General features: G+C 45.9%; 1 protein-coding gene across 1 annotated transcript in view; it reads right to left on the bottom strand.

Moving 5' to 3' along the window:
• Positions 1 to 920: 920 nt before the first annotated feature.
• SRP9 (signal recognition particle 9) overlaps positions 921 to 11302 on the bottom strand; it is a 73855-nt gene continuing 63473 nt past the window's right edge. The window contains exon 3 of the mRNA XM_085610396.1: positions 921 to 1456. Within this exon, the coding sequence (XP_085466522.1) occupies positions 1337 to 1456 (120 nt within the window). The 3' untranslated portion in view covers positions 921 to 1336. The remainder of the gene's footprint in view (positions 1457 to 11302) is intronic.

Here is an 11302-nt window from a genome sequence, read left to right as displayed (position 1 = left end):
TCATTTATAGCTCCAAGACAAGTTTCCTCCAAAGTGGATCATTAATTTAAAAAATAAAAAGTCAAATTGGCCACCAAATCATGTCTTATGACACACGTCTGATGATGCATGCACATACATCACGCTGTGGTGGTCATTTTGACTTTGCATTGGAAACAAAGCTGGGCACAGCCAAAAGGCTGGCTTTTGCTTTAAAAGGCAAGACGTATTGGCTTTGCCAATGCTTCTTTCTGTTGCTTGCACAATGCCTCACTAAGGATTCATCGCTTAAAATGGCAAGCTCACCAACGTTCTGACAGAACTGAACCTAGGTCACTCATCCTTTACCTGGTCAGGTAAACAAACAATGAAATGCTCTCATTACTGGAATAAAAAAGAAATCCTACTTGTTTTATTCTATCAATAATACAATATAAAGCATTCATAAAGTGTGAGCAAAAAAAGCTTCAGTCAGACAATGTTTCGGCACCTCTTGGTCTTGAGATGAAAACAATGTGCAATATTATCCTAACCATTTAAATAGGGTCGAGTCATTAATGCGCATTCTCCAGGGTTTTATTTTTGCTTTAGTGCGCCTCCTCTCGGTGCATCTAAACTTCAACTGAACGTATACTTCTAGCATCAGGATTAAGAATTCAAACATTTGTTGTGGTACAGTTGAAGGACTTTGAAAACCATCAAATAAATGTTCTAAATTAGCACACCATGTCTTTTAAAGTCTATTCTTAAAAAGTAAAACATTTGGCAAGACTACACTGTCACATCTATTGAATAAACACTTTAGAATCTGGATTAAACTGCTTCTTTAGATAGATTTCGATTAAAATAAAAAAAAAACGCGTTATCCCTCAAGTGCCACTGCATGACCTGAAGCATTCCTGATGGCAGACAAGCAATGGGAATGAGCAAAACAGACTCACTTTAGGAATTTAGGTCATTTAATTGCAACAAAAACACGAAAATGTAACCCTGAAATCCAAGGGAAAATGTTACAAATAATGCAGACTCTTAGCTTCTTACTTCGTAATTACTCCATAAGAAAAATCCATTCAATCAGTTAAAAAAAAATCTTTACCGTGAAGGAAACAGGCATCTTTTCATAGAGGTCTCTTTCCTATTTTTAAATGACATTTCAGAAAATAAATAGAAGCTTTCAAATGAAGCACATACTTTCTTCCTAGCTTTTAGAAGTGGCGTCTGAGGAAACGATTGGGACTCAGCTTCCGTAGTCCACTTAGTTATATACACCATCTTCTGTCCCATTACTTTTTTAAATTCCAAACGTTATTTTCCTCTGATGAAACTTCAAACAATTGGCATATTCATTAGTTTTAGATCAGTCTGTTTCCATGGCAACATTGCGGGACTCCTTGGCTACCATAAGCCGCATCAGCTGACTGTGAAATTTCTCAATCTTCTTGACGTCCTGTGCTTGGTCGGTTTTATACTGTAAACACTGGAAATAGTAAACAAATTTACAATTGTGATTTATACCATAATATTAAGATTAATAATGCATTTGTGGCAAGCTTCGCTCCATGAAATCCAAACCCCTGGCAAACTTCAATTATGCAAGTTTATGTTTACTTCTTGGTGTAAATATAAGCACGTACCAGTGGAAATGAAGGTCAGTCTTGTATAATTTATAGAAAATCAATACTAGCATGCAACAGTCTACACAGCTACACTTCCGTTTAAGATCTTCAGAAGTGCCTTGTCTGGACCGTGGGAATTTTGGCAATAGAGAAGACGGGAGTATGTAGGCTCCAACAACATACAAAGATTTTAAATCAAGCGAGAGCTACGGTGATAATACCCTGTATATGATAACTGAGCCCAAGACGTTTGTGAGTCTGAAAGACAATGTAAGTGAGATCTTAGTCTACTTTATGAAGCAAGAACTTTTCTGCTACCTCACCTTTTTTCCTTCTGCTAGTCAACCTGAAAATAAACTCCGTCCATAAGGAATTGTTACCTACTGGTAACCTTTTTTTCTCTCCATCAAATCAAGGAACTATTAATTGAAATCAAACTACAATAGCCCAACTCATACATTTCACATCATATAATGCAGGTACTCGAAATACTAAAATAGAAACATTAAAAAAAGTAAATTAATGTTACAAGCATATCTCCAGGCTTTATATATGGACATCAAACATGTGTTATTCTCGGTGAAAGAACTTGCCAGTTCAAACTTAAAACGTCACGAGGGCAAAACTATTTAAACTTGCTTGAAGGAAATGGAGTGGATGTAGGCAGCAGCTCTGTGAAGATAAAACTTTAACACTGCCACTTTAAAGGAAGCAGTCCCTCCTCTGACCACAATGCTTTGAGCTGCTGGTTGCTCTCAGTTCCGCCTCCCCCGGAGGGTGGATACATGAAACAATTTAATCTGTTATTAACGATTTTAAATCAGCTAAACCCATTTTAATGGCGACTAAAAGTGGTTCTGTTTTCCCGACACTGTCCTTTCTAGATAGTAATCTAAACACTCTCCTTACATCTAGCGTTTGAGGTGACCACATCGTGCAGAGGCATTTAAAACTAAATGAATGACACTTGATTAAAATATAACAAAGACTGAGTTCCCCTAACTACCCTCTTTTTGTGGAAAGCATTCATGTTGCTTACATCCAAGAGATGACTTCCATTCAACTATCGAGCAAGAAATGAAAGGTCCTTGTCTGAAGCGTGCTGAAGGTTCCTTGCTGCAGTGAAGGAACTCAGACGACCTAAGCAACATCATTACTGCTGAATAAACGTCAACACAAGTGCAATTCATTCAAATATAGGAAAGTTACGTATTTGTTAGAAAGGGTATTTTGTAAGGAGTCCAGCCAGAATATCTCTCTACTTCTCTAATATCACTCCTCGATTGTTTTTTGTGTTCTGATCGCAGCCAATCGATTTACTTAACATTAGTTGCAATGTTCACTTGTTACTAGTAACGAATAGTTTCTTACCTGTCGGTGGAGTTTTGCAGCTTGAAGATCTTTCTGGATTCACTATGCTGTGCATTATTCCGCGATCTTGTGGTTGGGTCCGGATTCGTAGTCTTTTCTTTTTTTTTTTTTTTTTTTTTGTAGCCCAGGTGGGCGTCGACGACCACCATTTGGTGCACCTCCCGTGACGTCGTCGTGCTTCCTGCGGAAGTCCCACCTTTGGGGCGCCATCTTCGGGTTCTTTTTTCCCTTTTTTTTTTTTTTTTAACCCTAGGCAAAAGATTAATTCTTCTTGTCCATTTTTCTGTAATTTTTCATTCCTTCTGATCTTTTCCATTTCACCCCCTCTTCCTCCAGCCTCATCTTCCTGGCGGAGGTGGGTGGGTTCGCTAGTGAATCCAGAAAGATCTTCAAGCTGCAAAACTCCACCGACAGGTAAGAAACTATTCGTTTTGCAGCGTGAATCTTTCTGGATTCACTATGCTGTGCATAGACTTTGTAGCGGTTTTCCTAATTTTGTGGCGGCTGGGTGGTAGATGAGCGTTGGTCGTTGAAAATGTGTTGAAGCACCTTCTGTCCAACCTGTGCTTCCCTGTTCATCTGAATGTCCACGCAGTAGTGTTTCGTGAACGTGTGCACAGATGCCCAAGTTGCCGCGAGGCATATGTCCTGGATGGGCGTGTTCGCCAGGAAGGCCACGGTGGCCCCTTTCTTCCTTGTGGAGTGAGCCTGAGGCTCCTCCGCTAGCTCCTGTCCAGCCTGTTTGTGGCAGAATTGAATAGTGAGGGCAATCCACCTAGCGATGGTGCCCTTAGTCACTGGCCTACCCATGAAGCTAGTAGCAAAGGACACAAACAGCTGCTTCGACTTCCTGAGTTCCTTGGTTCTCTCAATGTAGTGCATCACCGCTCTTCTTGCGTCGAGGGTGTGCAGGGCCTTTTCTGCGTTTGAAGTCGGGTTTTGGAAGAAACTTGGTATCTGAATACTCTGATTCATGTGGAACGCCGACACCACCTTGGGCATGAAGTGTGGGTCTGTTCTCAGGACTATTCTGTCCTTGTGAATCTGAATGTAGGGTTCCTGTAGTGTTAGTGCTTGAAGCTCGCTCACCCTGCGTAGTGAGGTTATGGCCACCAGAAAGGCCGTTTTCATCGTCAACATCTGCAGTGTGGCCTTGTGAATGGGTTCAAACGGTGCCTTCATGAGCTCCGTCAGAACCACGTTCAGATTACATGCCGGCGGCGGCAACCTTTTCGGGGGGGCCATCCTTTTGGCTCCTTCCATGAATCTCTTCACCACCTGCGAGGTGAAGAAACTTCCACCCTTTTCACCTCTGGTGTAGGCCACGATTGCCGCTAGGTGTACCCTTAGGGAGCTCGAGCAGAGGTTACTCTTTAGAAGGTGTGTGAGGTACCTCAGTACTGTTGAGTCTCTTGTCATTCTGTTTTGCAGGCCCTTTTTCCTGCACCACACAGTGAATCTCTTCCATTTTGCGCTGTAGCATTTTCGTGTAGTTGGTTTCCTTGCCTCCCGTAGCACTCGCATAGTGCTCGGAGGCAATCTTAGGTGTGCGAACTCTAGGTCTTCAGGAGCCATGCCGCCAGGTTGAGGGTCTCTGGCTCTGGGTGCAGGACCTCTCCGTTTTGCATTGAGAGCAGGTCCTTCCTCCTCTCGAACCTATATGGATTGCCTTGTGCCATTTCTTGAATTTGTGAGAACCATGTCTGCCTCGCCCACTGCGGAGCCACTAGGATCAGAGTCATGTTGCTGGTTCTGCACTTGTCGAGCACTCTGTGCAACAGGGGTATCGGCGGAAAAGCGTAGGCAAATGTCCTCGACCAGCTTATCCATAGGGCATTTCCCTGGGATTGCTGATCTGGTTGCCTGGACGCGAAGCTTTGGCATTTTGCATTGTGGCGTGTTGCAAATAGGTCTATTGTGGGAGTTCCCCATCTCCGGAAGAGTTTCTCCGTTTCCTGGCCATTGAGCTCCCACTCGTGCGATGCCGAGGTCTGCCTGCTTAGCCAGTCTGCCTCCACATTGTCCTTCCCCGGTAGGTGAATTGCCAGTAGATCTATCCTGAGAGGTATGGCCCATCTCCAAATCTCCTGAGCTAGAGAGGGAACGACTGTGTCCCCCCTTGTTTGTTGATGTAGAACATTGCCGTGGTGTTGTCTGTTTGAACCAACACCCTCTGGTTGTACAGGTGCCTCTGGAATGACTTCAGGGCTAGCAGGATTGTTTTCAATTCGAGGTAGTTGATATGGCGAACCGCATCTGCTGGAGCCCACAGACCCCTCACTCTGAGGTTGTCCATGTGCGCTCCCCATCCCTTTTGCGATGCGTCCGTGGTAATGGTTACTGTTGGGATTGGTGGTGTCAGGCTTCTCCCTGCTGTCATGTTGTTTCTGTTCCACCAAGTTATCTCCTCCTGCACTGCCTGCGTAACAACCACTAGATCCTCCCAACTTCCGTTTGCTTGTGACCATTGTTGTTGTAGCCATTCCTGGAATGGTCTCATGTGCAGGCATACATTCGGCACCAGCTGGATACACGACGCCATCATCCCCATCATCTTGCTCACAGTCCTCACTGTCAGAGTTCGCCCCTTCTGGTAGAGCCGCGTCTCCTTCAGTAGTGCATCTGTCCTCCTGTCGCTGGGCACTACTGTACTGTTGAGGGTGTTGATTTTCGCCCCCAGGAAAATCTTCACCTGTTCCGGTTCCAGCGATGACTTGCCCCAGTGGATCAAGAACCCCAGATTCGTGAGGGTGTCTGTTACGCGTTTTGCGTGCCTCTCGCACTTCTCGCGTGAGTTTGCCTTGACCAGCCAGTCGTCTAAGTAGGGGTAGACATGGATTCCCTGTCTTCGTAGGTAGGCCGCGACCGCCGACAGGCATTTTGTAAAGACCCTTGGTGCCGATTTTAATCCGAAGGCCAGGGTTGTGAACTGGTAGTGTTCCTGTTCGATGTTGAATCTTAGAAGGCCCTTGTGTCTTCTGTTTATTGGGATGTGAAGGTAGGCATCCTTGAGGTCCACGGTGACCATGAAGTCCCCGTCTCTTATTTGGGGCAGTACCTCCTGCAGCGAAGTCATTTTGAACTTCTGCGTTCTGATGAACTTGTTTAGGTAACGCAGGTCCAGGATGGGTCTGAGGTTTCCGTCTACTTTCGGGACCACGAAGTAGTTTGAGTAGACCCCTTTGTTGCGTTCTCTGAACGGCACTGCCTCTATGGCTCTTTTCTAGAAGTTTCCGTGTTTCTTCTCTGAGTAGTGCCAGTTCTTGGGACGATCTCTGTCTTCCCTTTGGTTTCCTGTTTGGAGGTCTTTTCTCCAACTCTACGCAGTATCCGTACTGCATGATGTTCCGTATCCACTTGTCTGTGGTTATACGCCGCCACTCCTGAAGGTAGAACCTCAGTCTTCCGCCTACTGGTGTTGTATGCTCGTAGGCTTTTGAATATTCTCTTCCCCCTGATGTTACTTTTTTGCGCCTCACCCTTGGGGGAATGACGAGGGTAGGCGTCCTCTTGCGTGCTGAGTCACTTTGATGAGGGCTGTTCGCCCCCCCTCCTCCTTTGGCCACGTCCGTTCCCTCTCCCGCGAAAGGACTGGCCCCGAGGTTGGTACTGCCAGTTTTGCTTCTGCTGACCTTGTCCGTGACTTTCACCCTGCTGACCCTGCTGGAACGTCTGGTGCGACGGCCCCTGCTGGCTTCCTCCCCTACCGTAGGGTCTCCTCAAGGGATTGCCTCGCCTCATTCCCCTCAGTTGTAGGGCCCCCGTGGACCTCGCCGTTTCGTTTTCTTTTTTCAGCTGGGTGAGCTTCTCGTCCACTGTTGCTCCGAACAGTGTCTCTCCGTTGAAGGGGGTGTCAAGGATGTTGTTCTGCACCTCCGGTTTGAATCCCGAGATTCTTAGCCATGCATGCCTTCTCTCTGTGACCCCTATGGCCATGAGTCTTGCTGAAGTCTCTGCCCCGTCCAACGCCGTCTTTATACACGAGTTGGCGATGTTCTTGCCTTCGTCTATCAGGTGTGAGGCTCTCTGGCGGTATTCTTCGGGGAGGTGCTTTACTAGCTCCCCCATCTCGTCCCAGTGCTGGTACTGGTGTCTATTGAGGAGTGCATTGGAATTCGCCATGCGCCAGTGCATTGCGGCGTTCCTCTCGACCTTTCTTCCTGTGAGGTCTATCCTCCTGCTCTCCTTATCAGGTGGTGGGCCCGAAGTTGCTGGTACGTTGGCCCTTCTCCTGGCCGTGGAAGCTATGATGGAGTCGGCGGTCACGCTACCCTTGATGTAAGGGGGGTCCAGGGAAGAGTGCTTATATTTCTTCTCTGTCCTGGGCGTGATCGACCAGCAGGTCGCTGGTTCCTTGAAGGCTTCTCTCCCCTGATTCATCACACTTTGTAGCATGGTGAGGAACTGGCTCCTTGTCTGGATGGGGAGCAGGGTCTCGAGGAGAAAATCGGCTTCTCCTCGTCGAGTTGGACGCCGAAGGCTGTTGCTGCGCTCCTGACCACCATATTGTACACCCCGATGTCGTCGGGTGGCGAAGGCCTCGAAGGGTACGTGTCCACGGGCTCCTCCGGGTTTTCGGTGTCGAGATCCTGCCATTCGATGTAGTGGCTGGTAGATGGCGCCGAGTCGTAGAACGACTGTTGGTCTTCTTCCTCGGCTTCACCATCATAATAGGGCTCTTCTTCCTCTTCGAGATCCCTTGTTAGTCCTTCGGTGTCGAATTCGTCCTCGACCTCGACGACGTCCGCCGATGAAACCGTTGGAATTTTGAATTCCTTCATCTTGGCGTCGAACTCCTTCTTCCTTTGAAGGATGTTCTCCATTTCGGCCTCGAGCCGCCTCTTCTTTTTCTCCATCTCGGAGATGCTTTCGGCGTCGACCGCGGGTCTTTTCGATGAAACTTGCGTCGACGTCGACCGTTCTTTCAGCGTCGATCGGCCCGTTTCCTGGGTTGTCTTAGACGACCCTTGCTTTTCGGCGTCTTTCGGCACCAGGGAGTCCTTTTCTAAGGATCCGCTCGGCCTCTTGTCCATGGTTCCCCCTTTGGTCGTCGAAGATTTCGGCGCCGGGGCTCCCTTCGTGGACTTAGACTCTGATTTTCTCGAGTCACCCTCGTGTTTGAGGTACTTTCTGTTTTGCGCTCGACGATTCTCTTACCTCGTCTTCTTTTTTCTTGTCGGTCTCTACGACCGTGAAGTTTTCGGCTGTCTCGGCGACGTTGTCCTCGTCGTCCGTGGAGAGGCCCAGATCGTAGAGCGACGGGGCCTTACCCTTGCCATCCATGCTGGCGTTGGCTCTTCTCTGCCGATCTCTCACCCTGAGCGTCTTCGGCGCGAAGGCTGAGCAGGCGTTGCAGTCCTTACTCTGGTGTTCGACCGGTAGGCAGAGGTTGCAGACCGGATGCTGGTCCTTCTGCGCGAACTTGTGGTGGCAGTTTGGGCAGAACTTGAATGGCGTCTTGTCCATTGCGCTCAGGGCCTCTGAGTGCGCATTCTCCAAGGTCTAAGAAAAAGGGCGCTGAACCTCCTTTCTTCGCGCTCCTGATGAAATCTCTTCCTTTCCTGTGATATCCTCTAGTATTTATCGACGAAACTCGCTTTTCTTTCTTCCTTCGAGTGTAATTCTGGAGCTTCCCGATGACGATCCAGACCCAACGGCGGAAAAAAGAATCTGAAGATGGCGCCCCAAAGGTGGGACTTCCGCAGGAAGCACGACGACGTCACGGGAGGTGCACCAAATGGTGGTCGTCGACGCCCACCTGGGCTACAAAAACAAAACAAAAAAAAAAACAAAGAAAAGACTACGAATCCGGACCCAACCACAAGATCGCGGAATAATGCACAGCATAGTGAATCCAGAAAGATTCACGCTGCAAAAATTAAATATTCAATATCTTAAAGCGAGGGTTACTAAACTTTGGGTGTTTAATTATTTTACAATAAGGAATAATTGCTCAAACTTGGTATATAAAATACCCTTGCTGCAGTACAATCATTCTACGACCTTAACCACCCTGAAAAAACATGTACCAAATAAAGTGAAAGCCAGCCAGATAGGCTGACCGTCAGAAAAGGTAAAACAAAAAAACAAAAAAAAAAAAAAAACCAATAGGACGCTTCTCATTTAGGTAGTCAGTACCTTCCACTACTATCATGCCTTCTACTGGTAGTTACTTTAGAGCACCTGTTCTTATGATGGGATATTTGAGGATTTTAGGGAATCATCCAAATCCTTAAAGATTCCTTTCTAGTAGCTTCAAGCCAGGGAGAAGAAGGGTTCCGAAATCAATGAAGATTTCTAGGCTACAGAACTAGGATTAAAGTAACTTTTGCTTCAGCATCATAGATGGTCGCAAACAGTAGAATAGAATTAGACTAGAATTACAAGGCCCTCCCACAAGTCTGCCATTTGAAGATTCCAGAAGATCGAAAGAAAAAAAAAGAAGAAAAAAAAAAGCTTATGAAAACGGATACAGTGAAAACCTTTATGTTTCTCTACATAAGCAGTTTTTTGTTCAGGGTAGCCTGACCAACTATCTAATCTTTTCTGGAATCTGACTGTAGGCATTAGGGCCTTGTGAAACTGTGAATAGACTTCCATTTTGCAGGCTTGCAAATTTCTTAAATGGGGACATTAAGTAGGCAGTTGTAGCTGCCTTACCCCGTGGTGAATGTGATTTAGGTCTACTTTGCAGTAACTGGTTAGCTAACTGGTAACATAACTACACAAGATACAATGCATTGGGAATGGTCCCATTTGTGGTTACCACTTCCATCCATATATGGCCATAGTTGACAACTGAGGGGTATTTCTAATGTACTTAATTTTGGCAGGATGTAATACTGTGTGAGGCTGCTGTGCTGAAAGGGCTTGGATCTCACTAACCCCATGCACAGCGGCAACGATGACCAGAAAAGCTGTCTTACATGAAAGATTATGAAGGAAGCTTTATGTACAGATGCAAAAGGGGTGTGGAAACATTACATCAGCAAGGAGGTCAGTTTCCAAATTGGAGGGAAAAAACCCAAACATTTTTCAACTCTTATAGGAAGTCTATAAGACTGGAATCGTGAACAGCGATCTTTGCCCAGGAGATCTTCCATATGCAGTGCTATCTACTAAATATACCTGAAGAACTGAAGCCAAGACTTGGCCAGTTGTAGTAGATAAGGAAACACCGCCTTCTCTAGACAAGTTATGGGGTCAGAGCACTTCTACCGATACCATAGGTAAATTGCTTCCATTTAAGAGCTTAAGTGGCTCTATTAATTAGATTTTTTCAGAATAATCACACAATCATTGGGCAGATAATGCCTATATTGACATTCAGGAGCCATGCTGCAAAACTCAAGCAGATTAGGTTTGGATGGAATATTTGGCTTTGACACTTGGACAGAAGGTTGGTTTGGCAGGGTAGCCTTGAGAAACTTTTCCGACAGATGGAGCAAGTTGGTGTACCACCACTGTTTTGGCCATCATGGAGCAAATAAGGATCTTATTTGTGTAGGCCTGTCAGAGTCTGAGAAACGTGGTTGGAATCCAAGGACTCAGAAGAAAGACATACAGAAAACACCTTGGACAGTCTACCAAAAAGGCATATCTTACGAAGCCTGATCTTCTGGTTTGATGTTTTCAGTCGCTCCAAATAGGTCTATCTGCGTTTTTTCATATAAACTACATTTAGCATCTGATGAGCAGTTCTGTGCTTCTGGGAGATCCATCGCTTTCATAGTCAAGCCTCTCCAACTTAACGACTTCCGCATTGCTTGCACTACTCTTGACAAGTTGTCCTGAGGCAGAATTTTGTTCCCTGGCAGAAAAGGAATGAAGTACCCAAGGGCTAGGTTAATCACCATGAGTTCTAGGAGCTTTATATGGTACCGTCTCTCCTTCTTTGAGCAGACTCCTTGTATTGTTAAACTGTCCAATAACTGCCCCTCACTAGTGAGGGGTGTCTCGGTCTCTAAAGACGGAGTTGGGGGCTCTTGATGGAAAGAGACTTCCCGAATGAGATTGTGACTGTCCCACAATGCTATTTACTGAAGAGCTCTTCTTAGGAATCATAATTTTGTTTCCACTAACCTTTCAGACACTGATGTAGCAACCTCATGCACAACCTTGCATTTGCAATTATGAATCCATAAGCCCATGGACCACAGAAAAGAGGATACATGTTCCTCACTGTGCATTAATTGTAGTGGACAACACTATTTGTATAGCAGATGCGGTCTCCATTGAGCAGGTTCAATTGGTGTTGATTTCTGTAGACTGGATTGGAAATCTTTCTTTACTTTTCGTGGGATGCAGACTTTGAACTACCATTTGTCTGGGCAATT

Source organism: Triturus cristatus, chromosome 6 (genome assembly GCF_964204655.1).
Source record: "Triturus cristatus chromosome 6, aTriCri1.1, whole genome shotgun sequence".
NCBI classification, from domain to species: Eukaryota; Metazoa; Chordata; class Amphibia; order Caudata; family Salamandridae; genus Triturus; species Triturus cristatus.
The sequence above is the reverse complement of the archived record's forward strand: the minus strand, read 5'-3'. Positions and strand labels throughout refer to the sequence as shown.